Source organism: Dioscorea cayenensis, chromosome 15 (genome assembly GCF_009730915.1).
Source record: "Dioscorea cayenensis subsp. rotundata cultivar TDr96_F1 chromosome 15, TDr96_F1_v2_PseudoChromosome.rev07_lg8_w22 25.fasta, whole genome shotgun sequence".
Taxonomy (NCBI): domain Eukaryota; kingdom Viridiplantae; phylum Streptophyta; class Magnoliopsida; order Dioscoreales; family Dioscoreaceae; genus Dioscorea; species Dioscorea cayenensis.
The window spans coordinates 7,496,795-7,524,063 of record NC_052485.1 but is presented as its reverse complement, the minus strand read 5'-3'; the positions used below and the strand labels follow the sequence as shown (position 1 = coordinate 7,524,063).

The following is a 27,269-nucleotide window of genomic DNA, read 5'->3' as shown; positions in this document are numbered from 1 at the left end:
GGTCTAACAACCTTGCAAAATTCTACAAACCTATATTCCAGATACATCTAACTAAACACTGAATTTGTTACTTCACTAAATTTTCAATTATATGATTTACAATCACATTGTAATATGAAATCCACTGTCTTTTCAATTACATCTAACCAAATGCCCCTAAGAGTCAATAATCAACAAGCAATTGTATCTCCAATGCAATAGCATCTAAATAAGCATTTACCAAAGACACGCAATAGCTAATACTCCAAAATAGTAACTCCAATCTAACAATAACAATAAAAGAAAATGCATACTAAAACATGAAGAACAATTTTGATGAACAACTCCTCTACGTTGAGAGAAATCCCCTCTTAGCTTCACAGCCAAGGCCAGATAAATACCAAAATCTCCATCACATTGCAGCAACAACAATCTCTTGTTGGGACATTATGAGAAGGAGTAAATTTCTCATCACAGTTAAAGCACAATCTTGTGGCTCTCATCAAGTGCATTTCATTAAAACTATTTTTTTCTAAATGGTTGTGCAATAATGGAAGGAGCTAGTAATGTAGGAGTTGATATCACGGTAGCATATGGAACTAGTCCTGTAAGAGCCTTAGCAGTCACTTCCCGAGATGATATCCTACTTGGGTTAACAAAAAAGCTTATATCAAGGTGATATGCAAATTTTTTGGAGACACCCTTATTAACTGTAGAGCACTTTTCTTCAAAGAGCTTGGCAAGAGTGATAGCCTTGCGTAGTAACTCTAGTCGCCAAGGTATGACATCTCTCTAAATTTTTTTCTTCAATTTACTGATTGAACAAGCGATAAGGCCCCTAGTGACACTCCCTCTACTTTGTTAGCTAATGTATTGAAAGTAGCATAGTAACTCGATACTGAATCCTCTTGGGTGAGCTTGAATAATGCATTATCTGGTTACTCACACACAAGAGAAGTCCATAGTTTTCACCAGAGATGTCCATGATGAAATCATGCCCATTTTCTGCAATGTTTAATACTAGGGAACTGCCGGACCTTCGAAGTGAATGGTTGCTATCTTGAGGCAATTGGCATCAGTTATGTCATAGCATTGAAAGAACTGCTTTGCTTTGAATATCCACTGAAGAATATTAGTCCCATCAAATCTTGAAAAACCCAACTTTATAGGCGTCATCTGAGCAAGTGCTAACTGCCTTTGATCCTATTCTTTTAGTAATTCTATTACCACCACCACTACAAGAAAGACATGCTTTTGTGACAAATTTCTTTGCGACGGCTTCAAATGGCGTCACAAAACAAGCTTTTTGCGACCATCAAAAAATCCTTGTCACAAAACAATAATCTTTTGCAACCAACTCAAATACTTGTCGCAAAAACTATAAGCTTTTGTGACCAACACATACACTCGTTGCAAAAACCATTACAATTTGTGACTAGCCTAAATATCTATTGCTAAAACTATTAGCTTTTGTGACAACCAAATGCACTCGTCGTAAAAAAGATTAGCTTTTGCGACAATCAAATACACTTGTTGCAAAAACCATGGGTGTTTGCGACAACAAATGTTCCGTCGCAAAAACTATTAGCTTTTGTGACTACCAAATATAGTCGCCGCAAAAACAATTAGCTTTAGTGACAATAAAATGCATTCGTCGAGAAAACTATTAGCTTTTGCGACCAACCCAAATAACATCACAAAAACTATAATTGTTTACGACCAACACAAGTACTAGTTGCAAACAATGTGAACTTTTATGAGCGATATATACTCTTATCAGAAAAACTATGAGTGTTTGCTACCAAATCATTTGCCATCGTAAAAAGTACAAGCTTGTTTGAAAAATTATGGGCTTTCACAATCAAATTGCATTTTGCTGCAAATTCTTCATGCTTAAAAATCTACTTGCAAATGTTAATTAAATATAAATTAATTAGTTTTTGAGTAATTTATTTTCGTTAGGGACATATAAGTGGAAAATGAATTGATTTTTATTAATAAATATTTTAAAGATTACTTCATAAATTTTGAGAATTGAATTTTATTTTTATAATTTGAATATGGTAATAAACATTCAGAAAAATGCTTGCTTTAAAGATAAATATAAAATTAAATATTTAACTATTAATGGAAATAATTATTTAATGAATTATTTTAATTTAATTTATGATTGGTGGTGTAATAAAAAAGCCAAGATAAAAAAATAATTTCAATTTTACTTTAAGAATATTATATATTTCGAAACATTAATGAATAAGCTTTTCAATAATATACTAAAAAATATTTAATTGCATTTTGTACGTATCTATGCATGCAAGACGCTTTCTTTTATTAGTTTGCTTATTTCTAAAATAAAATTCTAAAATATATTTAAAAAAAGAAAGAAAACAAAATAACTCATCAATAATATGATTTTTTTTAATAGTGGTTGATATCATAGACGTTGATTTCACAGTGAACATTGTCTAGGGCTTGAAGAAAAGAAAGACAAAGATATATAGGGGATGAATTTCCCTCAATTGTTGCTCCCAAGGGCAAGAGCAACCTATTATCATTATTATTTACATCCTTCGTAGGGGCAATAAGAGCAACCTATTATCATTATTATTTACATCCTTCGTAGGGGCAATAAGAGCAACCTATTGGTCTTCACATAAGTTTGTAAAATAAATATAATTTTATTATTTTAATTTATTTTTAAATTTAAAAGTAATTATTATGAAAATTATGGATGTTTTGGGATATGATAAAATAATAATAATATTATTACTATTTTTAAAAAAAAAATTGAAAGAGTTGCATGGGCTAACTCTTAATTTCAAAAATACAAAATTATATTTATATTTAAACATAGTTTATGTAAGTATGAATCATCAAATTAAAGCACAATGATCTGGTGTGGTTTGCTACATTTCATTAGGAAAAAAAACTAACAACTCGTTATTTTTTAACGTGAAATAAAGTCACAGTTAATCCATGATTACCTAAATTTTTTTAATCAAATAAAATAAAATAAATAAATACTCCAAATGAAAAGGTGCCACATGCTTTGTACGTGCTTTATTAGTATGAAAAAAGCTCCTTTTCATAGACGTTGATTATCATTAAGAAGCTCCTTTTCTTCAACCCTGAGAAAGAACATTGTCTTCAACTCTACTCCATCTCCGTCTCTATCTCTGATCTCACCATCGATTGTATATGCTTTGTACATGCTTTTCAGTAAAAATGATTTTTTTTTTAACATGTTTGTGCTCTTAAATTAAAAACCAATTTTAAGATAACACATCTTATTTTTCCTCATTTTTAGATAACTCTAGGTTTTTGTTTTTATACACCTTTTTCCAATTTTGCAAAAACTAATTACTTTGAAATCCAAGGCTTTGTGGGTAAATTTGATTTATTGAATCTTTTTTCTATGTAGTACAAACCAATAGATTTTTACATCATAAATTTTAGGACAACAACTATTATATATTTAAATTATATTTTCATTAGGATTGAGAGATAACTGAAATATATGATTTTTTATTTATATATTCAGTTTCTAGCAACAACAGTTAGACAGAAATTAATACAAAAATGGTCTAAGAAAATGCATTAATAAGTCTAACCTCCATCCTTTATAAGAATTAAGACATTTAGTGGTAATTTTTCAGTGGCTATTTATTATTTTGCCACAAATGTGAAGTTTTTGTGACAAAAAAATTTAATTGACACTATAGTTTAAGTTAATTGTGATGATTTATTTTTCATCACTAATACAATTACAATTGTGACGATTTAGAATCTCTCACAATTACATTGTCACAATTAATATATTAATAGTGTCGCAATCTTTTTGTCACTAATATTTTCATTTGCTTTAACAATAATATTTTTCCTTGCCATTGTGGTCATAAAAGTCTTCTCTGTGGAGAAGAAATCGAAACCTTGAAAAAATTAATAAGCAAAGTATGTTTGACATATTTTAAGGACCAAATTGGATAAATATAAATATATTTTATATATAGATATATATATTCAAAATTTAAAATATTTCTTAAAATACAAGATAAAAATCATTGCAAAAAAAAGTCTCCAAATTTATACCTAATCCTCAATATTTATATTTTCAAAGATTTAAAATTTATATATCTCTGAGATATAAAACTTTTGTTTAATATATTTTTTAGAATTTTGTAAGATTACTTATTTTATTAAATATCTAAAAATAATCAAAACGAACTTAGAGAAATACAACTTATATATATATATCTATATATATATATATATATATATATATATATGTATATGTTAAAAAAACGAGTGACCATAATAATCACCCAAAATTTCTTAAATTTGCAAGGCGTAGAAAACATGACTTCAATTTAAATCATGCCTAACATTTCTAATATTAGAGAAAAAAATTTAAAATTAAAATTAAATGGACATTTACCAAAATCTCATAAAACAAAACCTAATTGATAATATAAATCTTTTTTTAAAATAATTTTAAAAAGATAAATGTTTCCCAATGAACATGACGGGCCCATTTGGTGGACATGATAAAAACAATAAGATATGATAGACTATCATATCTTGCTACTGTTTTTTGTTTCCTACACCAATAAGATATGATAGTCTTATCCTATTGACCCACATTATCACGTCGCCCACATGATAATGAGTCTTATGTTCGGAGTCAGGATAGTATCAGATAGGATATGATAAAAAAATAAATTTACTTTTTTACCATATTATTTGGTTTCATTGTATGTCTTTTGATCTTTTAAACACGATGTTTTGGACAAGAAGCTTGCCAGCAACTAGATATGACACTAATTTTACTAATTTAAGTAAGATTTTACGCATTTAGAGTGGTTAAAGGGTTTCTCCGTCGATCTCGTACCTGAGCAGATTATTTTTCATTTAAATCTCTTTTTTTAATTATATCTTATTTTTAGTTTATCTAGTCTGATGATTTTTTTAAAATTGATTTTTATGTGATATATTTATTTTTTATTAAAGAATTTGTTACTCTAGCTTTATGCCATATTGATGACTTTGTGTATGATTTTCTCCAAGGACAAAGGTATTAACTATAATTTTTACAAGTTGGTGATATAGAAATTTATATATTTGTGGACATTATTTGTAGGTTATTTATTTTTTAAAAAAATTAAAATATACTGATAAGTAAATCATTAAGGAAAAAAATAAAATAAAAAAAGTCTATTTTAAAAAATATATATAACTATATTATAAAGGCTAATTTTGTTTATTTACATGCCATTCATATCATATCCTGTAATTATTTGGTACACATCAAACATAAAATAGAATAACAAAATGCTATTTAATGGTTTATCTGGTGAGCATCAAACATATGATAGGATATGAGCTTATCATGCCCATATCCTTTCCTACTCCTATCCAGTCCTCATATCATATCCATTCATATCATATCCTGCCCACAAAATGGGCCCGACATGTAAATAAACATAGATGGTGAAGCTTTAAGTAATTATGTGACTATGGAGATCGATAACAATGGTTTAGCTTCATTTGGTTCAATGACCGACAATGACTCAATTAGCTTTAGATGTAGATATGCATATTATTGATGGTAAGAAGATTTGTTTCTTTTCTTTTTTGTAAGTTCTTTAATTTGCTTATTTTATGTGATGAATAAGAGATAATTATTATATTGTTTTATCTTTTTTTTATCTTCAAAGTTTGATTTATTAAATTCTTTTCAAAGATGGTTGTTTGTTAATGTTTTCATCTTTTGACACTTTGAATCATAGGTTTCATAGTAGCAATATATTGTTTAGATTTTGGTTGCCTGATCTTCTTTTATTTTTTTTTTATCTATTTAAAATAATAAAAACCAAACAAAACATGGAACTTGGTCGATCTCTTCCTAATTGAGAAGAAATAATGGTATGAAAGTTGTTATAAAAATAGAATTTTTTTTGCAATTTTAAAAATTATATTATTATATTTTTATTTTTCTTTCTTAAATATGCAGAATAAGCATCAAGAGGAGAGAACAATATTTGAGTTCCAAGAGAGGAGTATGCAAAGCAAGAAGGAGATTCAAGCGGAGTACTTCATCTCCAAATTTAGATTAGAGAATACTTTAGGACAATTTTCTAATTGTTTTTCTGTTTGAAAAAGGATAATTTAATATTTGTATTTTAGATATTAAAATACCAAATTTCATATATTCAAAATTAGAATTTTGTACATTTTGGTTTTTTATTTTTATTTTTATATAATATTAAATATTTTTATTTGCTTGTGTGACAATATTTTACTACTAAAAATTTGTCTATTGTGAAAAATTATCTAAGATATAACTTTTCATTTATATTCTATTGTGACCACTTTGTTTGCTACTAATTAGTATTTTTTTTTGTGTCAATAAAATTATCACAAATAGTAAAGTTTTTGTGATAATATAGTTCTGTCACAAATACTTACATTTTTAATGACAACAATTTGGCCACAAAATATTTAGTACTTATGGCCACATAGTTTGTCACAAATATTAAACTTTTATAATGACAACCATTTGGTCACAAATTTTTTGCGTAATTGTGATCATATTTCTAAAGTGGTCACTATTGTATTTGCTACAGAGGTACTTGTGACGATAGGTGACGACCTTAAAAATTGGTCACTATTAATATTAGTGAGTAAACTTACTACTTTTAGTAGCAACTTTGGTTATCACTAAAAATATAATTTCTTGCTCCTTTTCATCATCAAGATCAAGATCATTCTCCACACTACTCAAGTTCAACTTTTGTAGTAGACAATTGTAAATAAGAATAAAAGAAACAAATTGATAACATTTGTGCATGCCTGTTCACTACTTACAGAGAAGTTCATGTCACCAAAGTCCATATCATCCATAGACAGAACACAGAATAACAATTTCATGAGATAAGACTAAAGCCATGTAAGACAAGTAAAGATCAGTTAAATTAAATATAATAAGCACAATTGGAAGCACTACTCACAGCTATTTTCCTTCTCATCATCTTCATCAACCCATTTGTTCCAATCAACTTTCAAAAACATACTTCCCTTCCTGCTTTAACAGCCTGCTACACCATAAATCTGATTAGTTTCCTATAAAAATATAAATTAGATTTGATTTAACTGTGTTGTGTCAAAATATCTTTTTTTGATGGTGTTTTAATTATATATCCACAAATATAATACTGTTGTTTCTCTTTGATCTAGGGCTTTCTATTGTGTGTATGAATGATCTCAACTCATGTGTAGAATAATTATAAATTTACCAGTTGAAGGAATCGGTCATGTGAAAAGGATGTAAAATGTTTTCACTCAAATAAGAATGTTCTAGAGTTATTTTCTGTCATAATAGAAAAATCTAAATCAGATTAAACTTTGTTGTGTCAAAACATTATCTCTCTGATGATGTTATTATTATTTTTGTGTTGATAATCCTCTTGTTTTTCTTTTGGCCCATAGTTTCTGTGTTGTGTGCATGCATAATCTTGATTCATGGGATGTATCAACTTATGTGAAGAATAATTAGAAAAAAAAATAGAGGAACAAATCATGTGAAAACATTTTTAAATTTTCTAATCCCATAGTTTCTGTGTTGTTGCATTTCCAACAAGAGCATCAGGTATGTTGCCTTCTTCCCCATCAGTGTCTCCTTTAACTAATCCCAAAAGCATCATGATTAATGTCCATTTCTATCTGAGTGCCCTAAAATAACATGTGAATGTCAAACGTATGGTTCTTTCATGCTTAATACTGGTTCAATCATTTATTAGGTATTATTATTGACAGCCAATAATGTATCTTCTCATTAACCTTGAAATATAGCGAGTTTAATGGTTAGAAGAGTAGATTTGTTTTGAAAATCTATAACAACTCAAATTCTGATTAATATGATAATATATTGCATCAAATACTGCATTTGCGCAGCATAATATTTTATTTGCGTTTATTGTTGCTTTGAGACTATGTGTCTCGGCTTCACTTGTATTTGAAAACCCTATAAACAAAAAGTAGAGGCGTTAATAAGCTATTCTGATATTTTAGTTTCAAATTAACCATTCATTTGTGGTTTGAACATCAGCCACTTGCTTGTTTCTCTGTGCGGGGACACATCACAATTAATGAATTTGTTCATATTTCTTGGTGGAGCTTGCTGAGGGATTATCCTCTTATAAGGTTAGTTTGTTTTAGTATTTTGCTGATTTAGACAGGATGGCAGCATTCATTGGTTTTGAGACTTCCATGTTATTGTAATTTGTGGCTGATGCTATTATAATAGTAACAAATTTGATAAGTCTTGGATGAGTCTTTGATAAGCTAAAAGGTGTTTTTTTAAATGTTTTCAAATTTTGTAGAAATCAACATGGTTATTGATAAGTCTTGGATGAGTCTTTCTACCAGATCATATATAAAATATTATAATGGGGTGGAAAACTTCCTTGAGTATGCATTTCATCATGTGAAAGATGAAGAAGACATGAAAATTAATTATCCTTATGTAGACTGTTGCAATAGATATCAATTGACTAAAAAAGAAGTACACATCCATTTATTATATAGAGGAATCATACGGAGTTATAATTTTTGGTATTTACATGGTGAAGAAGATAGTGGAGATGAAGATAATGATAGTGTCTTGCGATGAGGAATTATGTGAAGTGGAAATGGAAAAGGTTGCTGATATGATCTATATGATACATGAAGCCTATCCCGATGTGGCGGATAGAATAGAACAAAGCAGTAATGACCCCCCAAAGAGCCAGATGAAGATACAAATTTTTTTTTCAAATTATTAGATGATTCTAAACAACCTTTTATTTCCTGATTGTGATAAGTATTCCATCTTATCTTTTGTGGTGAAATTAATGCATATCAAGTGCATGAATTCTTGGAGCAATAATTCATTTGACATCTTGCTAACCTTGCTTAAGGATGTATTTCCCATGTGTAAAACAATGCCAAATTCAAACTATGAAGCAAAGAAAATGGTAAGTGATCTTGGTTTACATTATGAGAAAATAGATGCATGCCAGAATGACTGTATTATCTACTACAAAGAACATTCAGATACAATCCAGTGTCCAGTTTGTGGTCTTTCAAGATGGAAACTAGATAAAAGTGGTACGCCCAAAGAAAAAAGAATTTCCAATAAAGTATTAAGGTATTTTCCAATTACACCAAAATTACAAATAATTTTTATGTCTTCAAAAACGGCTAAGGATATGAGATGGGGTCCTACATCATCCAGCATATGCAAAGTCTAGGAGAAGTTTTGATAGTATCTATAATGAATTTGCTTTGGAGCCTCCAAATATAAGGATTGGTTTAGCTACAGATGGTTTCAATCCCTTTAGAAACATGAATATTTCGTATAGCATTTGACCAGTTATTTTGTTTCATTATAATCTTCCACCATGGATGTGTATGAAAGAGTCATTTTCATTTGTAACTAGAAGAAGAAGTAAAGAAAGCATTTGAGAATTCAGTAAAGTGTCAATATTCTGATTGAATGTTACGTACAAGGAAACCAATTTTTGAGAAGCATGAAACCCGAGATGATCGTTACAAACACCCGCCTTCTTTCATTCCTACTAATGTGTGGAAAGAAATGGTAGACAAATGGACGGAATTTAATTGGCTGGTTTAATATATATATATATATATATATAGTTTCAAGATTTTAAATTCTTTTAAGAGTAAGTGAAAATTCTAATATTGTTGGTATGTATGCACCATAAAAGTGATAAGAATAAAGTTAATTAATCACAATCTCAAATCATTCATACTACGACAGAGTTTCGATGGCTAAGCATAGGAGTGACATGATAACTAATATGTGTGTTTAGCTATTTATATTTTTTAATGGATAGATATTTTATGTATTTCAAATTAATCATTTTTTTATTACCTTAAATTAAAGAGACAGGATCAGAGCTAGGCCCAATTGATTGCTTTAAAAAATTCCATACTAAAAAGGATGGAGAAAGTTGGGCTACTGAGATAGCAAAGGATCTATGGGTATAAATGTTTTTTTACTTGTTTATCAATTAATTCTTACTATTATAATGAATATTTATAATTATTTTTAAAATGTCAAGATTAAATGGAAAATATTAGGCAACTGTAACGTCTGAGAATTTAATGGTAAATGAATGGGAAATATATCGTGATGTTACAAGAGAACCTAGCCATGGTCGTGTTCTTGGATTAGGTAAGGGTATTCAAGGAAATGATGAGTATGGTAGTGGTTCCTCTCAAACATGTAGCAAAAGATGCAAAGAAATTCAAAAGATGAAGGAAAAAGAATGGGAGGACCGTTTCAAGCAAATGGAGTCTACAATTGATAAATTTCAACAACAAGTACCCGTCATGGTTCAAGCAGTGTTGCAAAGTTTGGGAGTATCTAATATACAATTAGCTACATAGGTATAATAATATTATTTCATGTTTTTAATTCTTATGTTTATATGATTTTTAGATTGTTGCTAATGTTATGTCTTTATATTACTTTAATTTATGATCTCACATTCCTTTTCCACTAATGTTATCTTATTCCTTTTCCTTTAATATTATTATGCTTATAGTATATACAAAATTCTATAATTAACTATCTCATCACTGATATTATTTAATACCCATACCAAATCTATATGCATGTTTGGCTTTAATGCAAAATTTTCCTTTTAGTAGTATATTATTGATTTGTAAATTGTTTCCATGTATGACATTTGTGTGTAGGGAGGTGATAATGATCTTAGAGATGTGATAGCTAACTCTCAAGAAAATATAAGAGATGCCCCTCATGGCAATGCTAATGAAAAATATGACAATGAGAATAGCTTGGAGGAAGATTCCGAAAAAGATGATGATGACAACGAAAATGAAGATAGTGATGAAGATGACAATGATGACGATGATTGAAGATTTAAATATTTTGAATGTTTTCAACTCTTATTATTGAATTTCATTTTTCAAACTTTTATCGAGTTAATGTTTTGTAAAAGTCTATAACTCTTATTGAACTTTTATTGTGTCATTGTTTTGTAGAAGTTTATAATATTTAATTTTGTTATACATGAATTTATGTTAACCTACTATTAGGTTTATATGTTAAATTGAATCAATGTTGTGGTGAATGAGTTTACTATGTGTAAGTTTGTTGTTATATAATTTAAATCATATTGTAATATAGGATCCTCATTAATGAAGTATATGCTACCCATTTTCCATATAGCATTTGCGACGACTTGGTCACAATAAGATTTATTTGCGATATACACCAATTTGTAGCAAAAATTTTCATTTGCGACCAATATTGATTGATCGAAAAATAACACTTATTTGCGATGGTACAATGCTAGTCGTAAAAAACAAATAATAGCTTTTGCAACCGATAATATGTGGTTTCAAATAATACCTTTTGCAATGAAAAACATGTAGTCGCAAATAATACCTTTTGCGACGGACAATATATTGTTGCAAATAACACTAGTTGAGACGACAAGTAGCTGTTGCAAAAACATTTTGTCGCCTTAATTGGTCGCATTATTAATGTTTTTGTGAATAGATTTTTAATTTTTGCAACGGCATTTTGCAGTCGTAATAACTAGTTTTTGCAACGGTTGGTTGCAAAAACTATCTTTTGCGATGGAAGCAGATACAACGATATGCAATGGGCATATGCCATCGCAAAAATCTATTGTGATGACATTTAAGTTTTTGCGACGAAAATTGGTCATAGCAAAAAGTAATTTTTCTTGTAGTGAACTTGATACCATGATGTAGTGCTTGAAGAATTTTGACTGTGATGTGTTTCAAAGTACTTTGTAATATTGATCAGCGATTGTTCAAGCACCTTCACTATCTTCTCTTTTGATGCATGGTAGAGTTCATGAAACAAGGGATTGATATTAGAGATTGTTCAAAAAACCTTCACTATGAGTTATTTAAGGTGCCTAAAGAATTTTGAGTGCACTATGTTTTTATCATATTAAGTTTCTCGACTCTTTTTGGTTAATTATCACCCTTTATCGTAGAAGTTTTTGTTCCCCATCTTTGCTAAAAGAAACAAGAGTGAGAACCCATTAATTATCTGCGTAGTGGTATATCATACTTGAAACTACCAACACCCACCCATTATATTCATAACCTATATATGTTACCCCATTATGCATGTCATCATCCACATTACTGCCATATGTTTCTCTAGTCTCATGCATTATTAAACTATGCAAAACACTAGTGCCTTTCCTTAACTCATATTGCTAAGCCATGGGTTCTCTACTAGAGAGTTTGCCAAACCCTCTTTCCTGAATTCATGCAACTTAACCACCCTTCCTAGCCTATACCACTAGGCTATGAACTTATCTAAAACACACTACCCCATAATAGCATTTCCCTTAGTGGTGTTCTATAACTACGCACTGTCCTCCTGTTTCTACACCATTGCTAACTTCTAATTTATTTCTCTTAATTAGAGTCTAAGTCAATAAAAAACTTAAAATCTCCTCAACCTAATATTGTCTAGACCCATATTATTGGTTTAGATCTAGGCATGCAACTCATCTTCATGAATTTTAGTTATGATTTGTTTTGTACACTTTAGACATTCAGTTAAGCAATTCCAAAGATTTGCTTTTATAGACTTCTACCATCTCAACATATCTCAATAATAGCAGTTAACTTTGTATCTTACCAATAACCCTTCCCTAACTGCTAATTTGCATTAAATACTCTCTATATCAGATCATTTATAAATATTCCTGTAGACTATTCCTCTTCATTAATTTCTCTATTTCACCATACTCTTCCGATTGTACTTAGCTTGATCACCCTCCATGCCATATATAATTACTTATATTAGTTCTAATCTACATATAGAACTTTCTTGCTTTACTACTTTTGGTTAGATGTGGTTTTATTTATCTGGTATCTATTGTGGACTTGCTAGGGAATATGACCTTCATACTTTGGTAATGATGTTATGAAAAGAGATTGAATCTAGAATAGATTATGTTCACTCTCTAATCTAATTACCATGGGTTGGATTCTCCAGCACCTTCACTATTTTATCCAACATCTTAACATGTATTTTATTAATACTTAGATTGCCAACATATATACGATTTTTAGATGGTACCACATTGAGACTTTGATCATATTCAAGCTTATCTTATTTACCTCAAGCCCATTCCTCCAACAAAGGATGCATATACATCTTGTTAGTCTTCTGTCTCTCTCTCATGAAGTGCTAGCATCTCGTGCTATTTTCTACCATAGTTTTCATTATTTGTGTCACTCTTTGATCTAAAGCCAGGTATGTAACAACTACCGTTATAGGCTAAAATAGGTGATGAACAAGTTCATCACTCCAAGACATTACTAGGCTACTAATATCTTGTGAATAATTTTCAGTAAAACAATAGAAATTACAATTATAGAGATTTTCTCAACCATCAAGCCGATAAAGGTTTATACATGAAATAAGTTCAAGTACAAGGAATGCATAAAGTTCATATGACGAAGATAAAATATAAATTCCCAAATCTTATAGGTCCCCCACTACAAAACTAAACAAAAGTCAACCTATAATGCAAGCGAACAGAGATGCTAAAGAACTTAGTACAATAACCTGATAAGCTAAAAGGGCTAGCCTAAAAAATATAAAGAAGAAAAATATTATAAGTAATAAAGTTACCTAGTGAGTGGATATACAAATAGAAAAATAAATAATTCTAGATAAACAAATAAACTAGTAAACATATTTTTAAATCTCAATGCCGAAAAGAGATAGGAACAATAAAAAGAAACCATAAACTAATTCTGAGTGTTTGCTAAAAATTTTGCCTTAACCTAGCCGTGACCAAGGTTACGGCTAAGTCAGGGCCTGCCATAGTTACTACTCTTGGCGATGGCCATTGAGACTACACACATGATGAATCATGATGTCTTAGTTTTACTAGAGGTATCCACCAATATTTCCAATTAGGTTTTCTCCATGTCTCCTAAATGGGTTCAAATTTACAGTGAGGAAATCTACTATAGTAGGTGGAGCTCTAGGCTTTCTGTTATCAATGAAATCATCATGTTATCACAAACAATATATATATATATATATATATATGAAAGAAATAATTTAAACCATAATTCTGGTGCAACATACACATATATTCTCATTTTCATATTAGCATCATAATGTCAAATAATCATAAAAATTTCATGTTAAATCTCTAGAGAAAACATAATAAGCAAGCTCTTGTTCAATTTGCTATAAAATACTCACTTCAAACCAAAAATTGCATTTTAAGTATACTTGGCAAAATAATATAACAAAGAGGCAACAACTATCTTTTGGTAGCACGATAAAGTAAAGTAAAATCCACTCGCTACTCAACCCACTACTTAAGAAAATTTAAGCAAGGTTACTCTTCTGCAAGCTCCTTGCCTTTTACTAAAGACCATCTATAAACAAAACTGACTTAGCATGAATTTAACTCTAGTAAAACATGTATACAAGAGAAAATGTAAGTCTATGAAATGCATGAAATATAAGGGCTCTGTTACTTGTCTACTCTAATTTAAATCAGACCAAATCCTAAGTACATATAACATTTTCCTTTTACAATCCTCAAATTAAACTTTCTCATTCCACACTTAGCAATAAAACCATGCTCACTATACAAAATCTTAGAGAGTTTACCAAACACATTTCTTTACATTCTATATTACATCCACGAAGATTCATCACACATGAAGTATTATGCACTCTTTTTTTTTTTCTCAAAAAATCTATAGTTAACTATAGGAATAACAATAGATGATATAGTTTCACATAACACCCTCTCTATTACTTAATTAAAAAAACAAGTTGGTAACCTATCTAAACCCATCATCATATTATATCAAATCTCAACACACACATAATACCCATGTCATGCCACAACATAAATAACTTTCTTTGCTAGAATCTGTCACGCCCCGAGCCCGAGGCATTGACAAACGGTTGCATACCCACAAGGCTGAGACCCAATGGGCACACAAAGCCTCAATATCTGTCTCACAAATATAAGGTATAACACGGTACCAACATCACAAGAACATAAGAATTTAAGGGATACAATAACTAGGTTTACAACTATGATCAAGTTCCAGGTTCACAATAGATGGACTATTTACATGATAACCAATTGGTGTTTGATCAACGGTCCCTGCTAAGCTATCCACCACACACTTACTCCTGATCTGAAAAGGATAAAACTACTATTTATGAGCTTGACAAACCAGTAAGCAACCACTAAAAACAACAAAAATATAGGGATCACAAAACTCAATAATTTCAAAAACATGCTTAAGTGTAATTTTGTACAATAAATATCAGAAATAAAACTCAGATTTCAGAGTATTTCAAACAAACATAATTTTCCAAGTGAACTAGCATATATGTCCCCCAAATAACTAATGTCAAAAACAAAACCACAAAAATTCATATATTTAAACTCGGTGACCCAAGTCGGATTATCAGAGTTCATTTATTTAGCCTCGGTGACTCGAGTCAAAGTACGTGTCGACATGGTCAGTGTTTAACCCCCAGTGACAGGGTTATTGCAAAGTTAATTTGGGGACTACAGGTTACTATATCAAAATATGTCGGGTCCAAAATCATTGTCAATGCAAAAATAGTGAAATTCGGTGATCCTTTTTTTCTAATAAAAAATAATTCCAATAAGATAATGCTACTATGTGACCAGAATAATTAGAATTTAATTAAGCATGTAATAATAATAATTAGAATATCAGAAATCAATTAAGATTATAAATCATAATTTTTGCAAACATTCAATACTGCTTCTAGAAGTTCAAAGTAAAACAAATTTAAGAATATAATATATCATCAGAATAGTGGCTGCCAAGTAAATCTTAAAATCCATAATTAATTAAGTATTAGAATCAAATAAATAATTAATTAAATAATTAGAAATCTATAAGTTCTGAATGGTTTTAATAATAAAACCCAAAGTAATTAAATAATTATGTAGATGATTTACGGAAATAAGAAATTTTATATATACATATATATATAAGTTTATATGTGATTTACCTACCTGGAAAAATCCCCAAGCTATAAAACCCACTTGGACATTAAAATCAAAATTCGAACAAATGCCCTAAAACATGAACATTACATCTTGACTTGGATTTCTCAGCTTAAATAAAACAATAACCATTAGCTAGCAATCAACAGGGCTCTGAGATACTAAATAAGCAAGTTCAAAAATAATCTATGACCAAGGTCAACCCTACAAATAAAACAAAATTAACCAGTTCCCAATAATTTAACTGCTATTCATAACAAGGTTGTACCATGAATTAATTCTTATAATAACAGGAAATTTTATAACAATGAACAATTACAACATACATATATGTATATCTACACACACATTGACAATTGGGCGGCATAACTGGAGAACCATTCCATCCATCCATTTGATATGCATGTAAACGAAATACAAGGCTTCAACTAAACATGTGCATTCAATGGATAGCATGGTTTACCTTGACCTAACAATAACCCTATTGACAACCTATACTAGCTTTTGAAAATAACAATACAAATGATAAAATTACTTTCCAGATTTTTTTTTGGTCCTATGCTTTCATTGACCACCTAGCTAAATTTTCATTCTCCCATCAAATCATTTGTCCACAAATATAAACAACCAGCATGCTCCCATCAATATAAAATCCCTGATAATTATTGCATTCCATCTAATTCCCATAAAATCCCACTTTTCAAACTTTCCTTAACAGAAAATCCCCAAAAATCAGTGACCAACTTATTGATAAAATCATGCAGTGATTCACTGAATACATAAATAAAATGACACAAGTCATGCTTGATTTTTCTTTTCTTTGCTTTTCCAACTCTAGACACCGAACACAATTTAACCCTAAGAAATATCAAAGCATACAATTCCTATGCACATAAATCATAATCTATCCATTCAATGGATTCAAGTGTCTCAATAACACTTAAGAAAGGGAAAAATACTTGATGCCTTTTTGAAGGATAAAACCAGGTACTCTCCTGACCACTCTTCAAAACCCTAGAACATATTAAAACAAAAAAAAAAAGATACCCTAACCATTAAGAAGTCACAATCATAACTAATAAAAGATAGCCAAATCGAAGAAGGAAAAAAACAGAACCTACCACAAATTCTCCTAGACGGGCACTCGACAAGGTTGATTCATAAGGTTGGATATTAAAAACTAATTAAAATAATTTTAAAAAAACATGCAAAAAATAGTTTAACCAAACAGAACTTCTACAAGAATCACTTTGAGTAACTACAATTACCCAACCTATGTATAAATCCTCAATTTTTACATTTCCTACAATTAAAAAATATATAGATTCATTTCCATCACTTCATTCACTTCCTATATACATGCGTGCTTCTTCCTCACCAAGAATACTCAAGCCTTCATCCATCCCACATAACCAAAAATTCAACACCATCCAAGAGTGGATCTTACCTGCTAGCCATTTCTACAATGAACTCCAAGCTACAATGATCTCCAAGCCCCTCTTTCTTTCTTTCTTTCTTTCTTCTTCTTCTTCCTTCCTTTTTGTTTCTCCTCAAAGTCTCAGATTTCACTTGTTTCAAAGCTCAATTATAGAGTGAGAAATCAATCTCGTGACTACTCTTTTTTTTAGAAAATTACCTTCCGGTCCATGATAAAAAAAAATCTTTATAAAACAATCCCTAAAAAATTCACTAATGGTTCCTACCTTGGTAATTTTCAATTCAAAGTGATAAATTTTTTTCTCTCCTAGTCAACTAAGGGTTTTCTTGGTTGCTATAATATTAGGTCAACTGAATCTATAGTACATGCAATCTAGCATGAATACTGAAATTAAAATTAAACAATAAAATAAAGAAAAACTAGGTATTGCACTATGTAGCATACTATTGATCAATAATGTTAGTTATGTCTTCAAACTCAATAGCTACCTCCTTCTTGACAATATAATTTAGCATCTCTACTTATTAGCTCTTTTACTTAATCACTACTATCTCTCAAGAACTTTATCATATGCAATACTTAATTAAATGTCTTATTGTGGGTGTCTTTTGATTCATTTGCTACTTATGTCATACACACCACCATTTATGTGTCTTTTTATTTTCTATATGCCAACTAGTTACACTATATTGAGAAATGGTTGCTGGTAGTTATCCTTATATTCATCTTATCGTGATTGTTGGTAGTTTTTTCTTTCTTATCCTTAAACCCTTTGTTTGTTAAAGGAAAAAATCAAACTCACGTTCCGTATTAAATTCTCACCTACAGCTTACTGAGTTATTAGATCGATGTATATTCTCCTTATCAGATGCTTAATTGAGTTGCAGGTGAGAATAAAATAATTTTGGCGGTGTTAGGTCATGATTATTTATCTTTTATAATACACCACCTGCAAAATTATTCAGAATTTTTTTTCTTTCTTATAATGTTGGCAAAAGCATAAAACAATTCTAGAAAGTTCTTGGTGATTACATAGACATTTGCACCGTGGCCACTGTTCTTCCACTCAATTAAATGCTATTAACTTTCCACTGAAGATTTGTGGTATTTCTTTGCATTTGTTTTTCATAGTTTGAAATGGAGAATCCAGGCTATTTTCTTCATTTTACAAGAGGAATATGTGTGTGTGTGTGTGTGGAATAAAGATGGTGAAGATGAATTTATGGACTATCTATTTGTGAGAAATGTAAAGTTGAGGATTTTTATATAAATGGGATGATTATGTGGTTGTTGTTTAGTTTGACACTTGTAGAGGCTCTAGAAAGGAAGTTGTGTATGTTTTGGCATGGGATGAGCATTGTGTGCATGTTGGAGATTAATGCTGAGATTTGTTTATGCATAAGTGATGCTCAAATTTGTTATGTATTTGATGATGGGTTTAGATAGATCACTAGCTTGCTTGTGAAGTTAGGGACAAAGAGTGTGATATTGTGCATTTATATTAGATATTGTTGATTTCATGGTGGACTATGGATTTTGAGGGGAAAATGGTTGTATAACATTTTATATATGATAAGGCCTCATGGATGTAATAACATGTAGAGCATAGTATATCTTATGTAAAGAATTTATGCATGATTAATTCTATGTATTTTTGGCACTAAGCATTCCTTTATTATAGAGTGAGAAATGCGATAGTTTAGCTTAGAATGATGTATAAAGAAAAGTGTTTCATGGCAAGCATACACTTGCAAAGAATTGAATTGTTAAGGTTGCATGTTTAGCTAGGTTCAAGCTAAATTGTAGAAATAGTTTTGGACCAGATTTGAATCGAAATCAGTGTCTAACTAACCCTTATCTCCCATGCATTTCATATATGTCTAGGACTAACATTTCGCCTTGCATACATGTTTTTTAGAGTTAAACATCATATCAAGTTAGTTTTGTTTATAGGTGATGAATTCTCAACTAAATATAAGGAGCTTGCAAATGAGTAGCTTTTCTCAAATTTTCTTAGATAGTGGTTTAAGTTGTGAGTGGATGTTTTCCTTTCAAAACTATTTTAAAATGGTTTATCATTATTCCTAATAATTTAATTCTTGTTTGTACCTTGTTTTAAATTTATTTCTCTTTGTTTCCTACTCTTATGTATAAGTTATGATGTTTATAATTTGTTCAATAGCGATATTATGTTGTGTTTTATATTTGAGCTAGCAAATAATATCCTTATAACCTCTTTTATGTAATGATATCACAGGTATATGTTCTAAAGGTGTTTAATTGTATATGATGGTTTGAAAGTTGTGTTTTTGCCAATAATAAAGTCTTTTAGACTTTAGTTAATTTCAAATATGGTTTTTCTATAGTGATAGTGGTGAGCTGAGGGCTTGGCCTACTACAGTAGGGGGTCGTCTATCTATGGACCGGCCTATTAAGAGGCGACGTGGATGACTAGGGTGTATTGTCTCCATTTGGGGTAGTGTAGAGAAACTCCGATGGGTTGGAGGAACATCTCCTGATTCTATGACATCATGCCTCACCATATGTGTGAACTCAAGCCAACACCAATTAAGATAGGTTAAAAATTAGGTATAATTTCTTGAATAGTCACTCTACTTTTTTAATCTAATCTTTTTAGTTACAATGTAAAGTAGATGGACTAAAAGGATAAGTTTGGAACAATAGAAGGCTATTCAAAGAATTATACCTAAAAATTATCTTGATTTACATATAAGTGTATAAAATTAGTCTTGGCTAACCCGGCCCTAATTACGGCCACAATTAGGTTTGGAATGACATCATAGCAAACCCAGTTATTTGATTTATATTGTATATACTTCACATTTATTTTTGTTAAATTATATTTTTACAAAAAGAATCAACTATATATTATTAGTGGGGATCCACTTGGGTACAATGAATAAATGAATTTCTATAAACTTTAGTACTTATTATCTCTTTTATATTTCTTTTTCGTATTTATGGTATTTTCTTGCATATTCTATATCAGCTATTTGGGTTTGTATATTGTTTACTGCTTTTGAATAGGATATCAATAGCTTTACAATGTCTTGAAGATAAGCGGATAAATATGTTACCTATTACAAGAATTCATAGAGGTTGTCATGTGCTCTGGTAGTAGGCCTTGGGTATGACAACCTAACAAGCCCCTTAGTTTTGCCAAGTGTAGCTTTGCTCCAGCTAATTAAAAGAAGGCCACTACCATTACCACCCTTAGACCAAAGGAAACCCCTAGCTAATTTGGAAATTTTGTCAAGAACATCCGTAGGAATAAAATAAGCCGTAAGATAGTACAGGGGCAAAGACAAGATCACATTGTTAATGAGGATAACTTTCTAAGTTGGAGAGATGTTTTGCTGATTTCATGCAATAACCTTATTGGACACTCCACTAATCATATTTTGCAAATAGGAGATATATATATATATATATATTCAGTTTACTAGGAGAAATAGGTCTAGATATTTCAATGAGACTTTGCCAATCTGAAAACCCATGGCAGAGGAAATTCTCGTAACAACTTTATTATTTAGCCAGTTGGAAAAGAAAATTTCAGACTTATTAAGGTTGGAAATTTGACTAGTCAAATTAGTAAAGATGTCCAAACAAGTCTTAACATTCTTAGCAACTCTATTGAAAGCATAACAACCCAAAATGAGATCATTTGCATATATCAAGTGGTTGAATTTAGGGCAAATCTATCATCAAAACGAGGAACCATATTCACAACCATGGCATAGTGTAAAACAACAGACATGCTTTGAGAAACAAGGATTAAAAGATAGAGAGATAATAAGTCTCTTTGCCTAATTTCTTGGAGGGTTGGTCCTTGATAAGGAGGAAGAAAGTACTAGAAGTAATGCAAGCCTTGATCCAAACAATAGGACATTACACGGAAATCCATTCTAGCTAGAGTAGTAAGAATAATTTTCTAGTTAATAGTATCATAAGCATTCTCTATGTCTATTTTGAGCAACATCCTAGGAGAAGCAAGATTTATCCTCATTCATGGGATATATAATCTCATGATTAGCAAGAGTGTATCTAGAAAGTTGTGACTATCGATAAACCCACACTGCTCCATATAATAAGACTAGGCAACACAACCTTCAACTTATTGACAAGAATCTTAGAGACAATTTTATAGCTTATATTGCATAGAGACATAGGGTGATAATCAAATGCTCTTTTAGGGCTATCAATTTTAGGGGTTAAGGTAATATAGGCGTGATTCCACAAATGAGGTATGTGAGAGATGACAAAAGATTTATAGCACTATACAAGCTATCACTAATCTCAGTTAAGAAAAACTTATAAAAATCCACATTAAAACCATATGGTCTCGACTCTTACTAGAAGGAAGGGATATTAAGGTATTATAAACTTCAGTTATGGTTACCTTCCTTATATGGTAATTTATGTCACTGGGGGCTTCAATTGGGAGATCATAGGGCAATGCATCTTGAGATCATTAAAAGATAAATGATTATCATCACACCAAAGGTTTGTATAGAAGTTTAAAAAGGTGTTTCCAATACCCTGTCGATCGTAAAGAGTTTATAACCTTTGGAATCCACTATGCAAGAAATAGTACTTTTATATTCATGATTTCTTTTGGTGTTGTGAACAAAATTTAAAATTAATATCCCATTATACACCAAAATCATTCTAGACCTCTACGCCTACTATAAAGTGATTTGCCTAAGGAATGCATTATATCTATTGTGGAGATCTTTGAGCTCAAGAGAAACCTCCATGTTAGTTTGTATGAATCCTCCATTCAATTTCTCTACAATCACTCTCAAAAACTTCATACTTTTAATCCTTCACATAATAAGATTATACTTAGCATTTAAGTTAACATGTTTAGAATTCAGGCCGTTTGGTTGGAAGGAATGAGAATATGGGGTGGGGAAAGAGAAGGGGAAAGGGAAGGGAATGGGGATTGGAGATGGGAACAAAAGTAATGTTTGGTTGGAAAGGATAGGGGTAGGAATAGAAGAGGGTATAGAAGAAAATTTTAGTAAAATTATACCCTCTAATATTTTAATTAAATAATATATCATAATTTAAAAGAAATAATTATAAAATGGCTCCAATTTTTATGGATAACCAATTTTTTAATCTATAAAATAATTCAAACAAATGTATTCATTTTAATTATCATAATTAAATATTTTAAATAAAAATCCACTTTAATTATTATACATTTTTATTATAATAATTAAAATAATTAATTCATTTAAGTATTATCCGATTTAATTTCTACAATTAAATATTTAATTAAATAATACATTTAACTACATTTTTACTACATTTTTATGTAAAATAAAATATATAAAATTTCTACTTTCTTAAAATAGTTTCAAAATCTATCTTAATTATGATTATTAAATGTTTAAATATTTTTTATTTAATTATGATAATTAAATATTTTAATGATATAAATAAATTTAATTAAAGAGTGATTTAACTATATGATGTATTTAATTGAAAAGTGATTTAATTATAAAAAATATTGAATGCATTATAAAAATAATTTTTTTATTTTTCAAAGGTAAAATAGTAATTAAGGGCACAGAATGCTCATGCCCCAAGGCATAAACAATCTAAGTTTTGAGAGGATGAAGTCCCTCTCAATTCTATTCTCAATCTTATTGGTGCATGTCCAAATATGGGCATGCACAAGGATTTATCAATCCTAGCATCGAAACCAACTGTGAAGTTTTAATGAGCTCCCTCACTCAACATATTTGCCACTTGTTCTAATTTTTCATATAACAATTATATATAATAAAAAACATCACATATGTTTTCCAAGTTATCTCCGCAACCAGTCGTATATTTTACTCGTAGGAAAAAAAATTATCAAATATTTAAGACAATACAAAAACAATACCGCAAAACTCTAGGGGTTGCAATGCAAAAACAATATTAATAAACTCTAGGGGTTGCAATGCAAAAAAATACATCATAGCACATTTACATCAGGATGAACGGCTGAGATAATCCCATCATAAGAGCACCTCTATATAAACACTGATTCCCCCCGCCTCACCGGTCTCTCAACCAAAACCCTAACCCTAACCCTAACCCTTGTCCCCGCCGCCCCATTCCTCCCTCTCGATCTCCGATGGCCGCCGCTGCGCGTCCTCTAGTGTCCGTCCAAATCCTGGAAGGCGACATGGCCACTGACGGCAACTCCGTCCCCCTTCCCGACGTCCTCAAGGCCCCGATCCGCCCCGATGTTGTCCGCTTCGTTCATGCTGGTCTCTCCCGCAACAAGCGCCAGCCCTACGCCGTCTCCAAGAGAGCTGGTCACCAGACCTCTGCGGAGTCCTGGGGTACTGGTCGTGCCGTATCCCGTATCCCTCGTGTTCCCGGCGGTGGTACCCACCGCGCCGGTCAGGGAGCTTTCGGCAACATGTGCCGTGGCGGTCGGATGTTCGCACCGACCAAGATCTGGCGCCGCTGGCATCGCCGGGTCAACACTGCTCAGCGCCGCCTCGCCGTAGCCTCCGCACTAGCCGCGTCTGCCGTCCCATCCCTCGTCCTTGCTCGCGGCCACCGCATCGAGGCCGTCCCCGAACTCCCACTCGTTATCTCCGACTCAACTGAATCCATTGAGAAGACCTCCTCTGCTTTGAAAATCCTCAAGCAGATCGGTGCCTCTGCTGATGCTGAGAGGGCGAAAGATTCTCATGCGATCCGAGCCGGAAAGGGTAAGATGAGGAACCGCCGCTATGTCTCCCGTAAGGGCCCCCTGATCGTGTATGGTACCGAGGGATCGAAGATAGTGAAGGCATTCCGCAACATCCCTGGTGTTGACGTTGCGAATGTCGAGCGTCTTAACCTTCTGAAGCTTGCTCCTGGTGGGCATGTTGGAAGGTTTATCATCTGGACCAAATCAGCCTTTGAGAAGCTTGACTCAGTGTTCGGAACCTTTGACAAGCCCTCCGAGAAGAAGAAGGGGTGGGTGCTGCCTCGTCCCAAGATGGCGAATGCTGATCTTGGTCGGATTATTAACTCCGATGAGGTTCAATCGGTTGTTAGGCCGATTGACAAGACTGTGAAGCGCCGGTCGCTGAAGAAGAACCCGCTGAAGAACTTGAACGCCATGTTGAAACTGAACCCATATGCAAAGACAGCAAGGAGGATGGCTCTGCTTGCTGAGGCCCAGCGCGTGAAGGCAAAGAAGGAGAAGCTTGATAAGAAGAGGACTCAGCTTCCAAAGGTATTGCATTTCGTTTTTCTTGCTTATGTTCTTTACTGTTGTAGATATGATCATAGTTATGGTTCATTGCTTCGTTGCTGTTAATTCTCTTGACCTGTGCACTTTTCATAGGATATCGATCCATTACAGATTGCATGTTGCATTATTCTGTTCTGATTATTAGGGGTAATGAATAATAGCTGGAGGGCTGAAGCTTTATCATGATGTTAACTATACATGTTTGGAATTTGAAAATATTGATTCGTTTTTGTTTCATTTTTAAGTGGTGGTCCCTAATAGAGTTAATTGGTCTCAGTTTTTTTTTTTTGTGTCAAATGTGCTAATTGCATGCTTAACCTGGCTTTTGCCCGCATTTGAACTCTTATGTTCTGATGTGTAGAACTTGCATGCATGGTTTTATTTAATCTGTTGATATTTTATGATGTGCACCGATTTCATTGGTTTTGTTTCAAATTTGTTTTATTAAGCAATAGAGCCATTCTTTATGCATTGGTGACTGTTTGTATATGTGATCAAAAGTTTCACTTTCCATTTGTAGACTGATATTCCTCATGATGTCAGAGGATTGCTTCAATTTCACAGATTTTCATTCAACTGTTTGTTGTTTGCACTGTTGTGTTTACATTTTGAATGGCTGCCGTTTTTGTTCAGTAACTCTTTCTTGCTGTGGTGTCCTAACAGGGCAAATTTTAGCATGATGTTTTTTTCTTGGTGACTTAATGGCATGGATTCCAGAACCTTGTTGAGTATTTGTTCTTAGATTTTTGTGTAACTGCTTAGATTTATCTGGTTGATTTGTCTTTTATATTCCAAGTGGTGTCTTCACAACTACAAGACTACTTTTTAATAGGCACTGAGCACTATCATTTAGTTGATGTTTTGGAAAGGCTAAATTTTTTGCTATAATTTTCCAACTGTTTTCAATAATTTAGACAATGGTTTCACCTTGTAGTCCTTTTATCATAGTTTGTTTGTTATGTTGAACTTTGATCATCTTTAAGACTTCGGATGCTTTAAATAATCTATGAACTGAGTGGTTTCTGTTTTCCTTTCTTCCTGAATCAGTAGATGTGGCGTGGTAAGTGTGATGTTGAGCATGCTGTAGAACATTATTTTTTTATATGGCACTCCCATTGCTTCAGAAGAATTTATCATGATACTTAGACTCATTTTAGATATGAATTTGTTAACCATGTGTCTTCGTTAAGTATGCTCATAATGGCTGTACTTTGATGGTGCACGTGCGATATATGCTGCCAAGTTTTGTTTGTCTCTGCAGAGGCATTGCCTGGTTCTTTTTTGTGAAGCTGAACATGCTTCAATTCATACGTTGTGGTGCCCTTTTTATGTTATTTTCTTCTTTTTCCTTATTTTTCAACACTAATTGATTCAAAGCATCCTTACATCTTTGTCATGAAAGAATTATGTCTCTAATATGTATTGCACATTTAGGGTTTGATTTCCCTCTGGCAAAACCACTTTCTTACTATGTAAAGTGGAAAAATGTAATCATGTAATACTAATGCAGGATTGTCAATTTTGAAATTTGTTTTGCCCATGATAGACATGATATGTTTTTTTCTTTGTTTCAAGTTGCATATAGAGTCAAGTCATTCTCATTTGTTATTTGATTTTGGTAGATGGTGTTGAAAGAGGTGTAAGATTGCTAAACTTCAAAATTGTTTTTTTTAAATAATTGTAAACTATTTTCTGTTGTGGTAATTTATTTATGCCTTCTCTTTCACAGGAGGAAGCTGCTGCAATCAAGGCTGCAGGGAAGGCTTGGTACAAGACAATGATCTCAGATAGCGACTACACTGAGTTTGAGAACTTCACCAAGTGGCTAGGCGTAACCCAATAAATGATTGATAAATTTTCCTCTTGGACATCGTTAGGGTTTTGCCTTTTTCATTTTAAAGTTATCTTTGAGCGTAAATTTGTCGTTGAACCTGGTAAACAAATTTGGTATTTGGTTATCGTCTTCCTGCTTTCTCCTTGAGAAGTGGGGAGGCGTTTTTTTTTTGAGCAAGTGATGTTATGCTGGTTGTTCTTTGTTAGAACCATTCTTATTTCATAGTGTTTCCTAAGACTTGTTGCAATGTTGTTAGGCTTCTGCTTAAATCCTTATCTCCAGGCGGTTGGATTAAATACACTGATGCATGTAACATGTCAACCCATTGCTTAACTTCAGGTTTTAATAGTGTGGCATCTCTGAATGAACGTCACCTGGTGCAGTTTGGTTTGAATTACAGGTGATGAATGATGATGATTGTATGAAAGCAAGATCTGTATCTACAAATCCAATTTGTGCTTTGTTATTAGGTGGTTTTTCTTGTTCACTGACAGCCAGTTATGTTAACGACCTGGTAAAATAGTCTCCCTGGTAAAATAGTCTCTCATCACAAGGTAGCGTTAAAATTTTTGGTAGGAGAATAAGAATGAAAACTTTCTTTGGTAAGAGAGTAATTTATTATAAATGAGA

At 31.7% G+C, this 27,269-nt stretch overlaps 1 protein-coding gene across 1 annotated transcript; it reads left to right on the top strand.

Moving 5' to 3' along the window:
* The first annotated feature begins 23,606 nt into the window (after positions 1-23,606).
* LOC120277299 (60S ribosomal protein L4-like) lies at positions 23,607-26,972 on the top strand. Its single transcript, XM_039284086.1, has 2 exons — positions 23,607-24,787; positions 26,535-26,972. The coding sequence occupies exons 1-2, from the start codon at positions 23,687-23,689 to the stop codon at positions 26,646-26,648; spliced, it is 1,215 nt and encodes a 404-aa protein (XP_039140020.1). The 5' UTR covers positions 23,607-23,686; the 3' UTR covers positions 26,649-26,972.
* Positions 26,973-27,269: the final 297 nt, after the last annotated feature.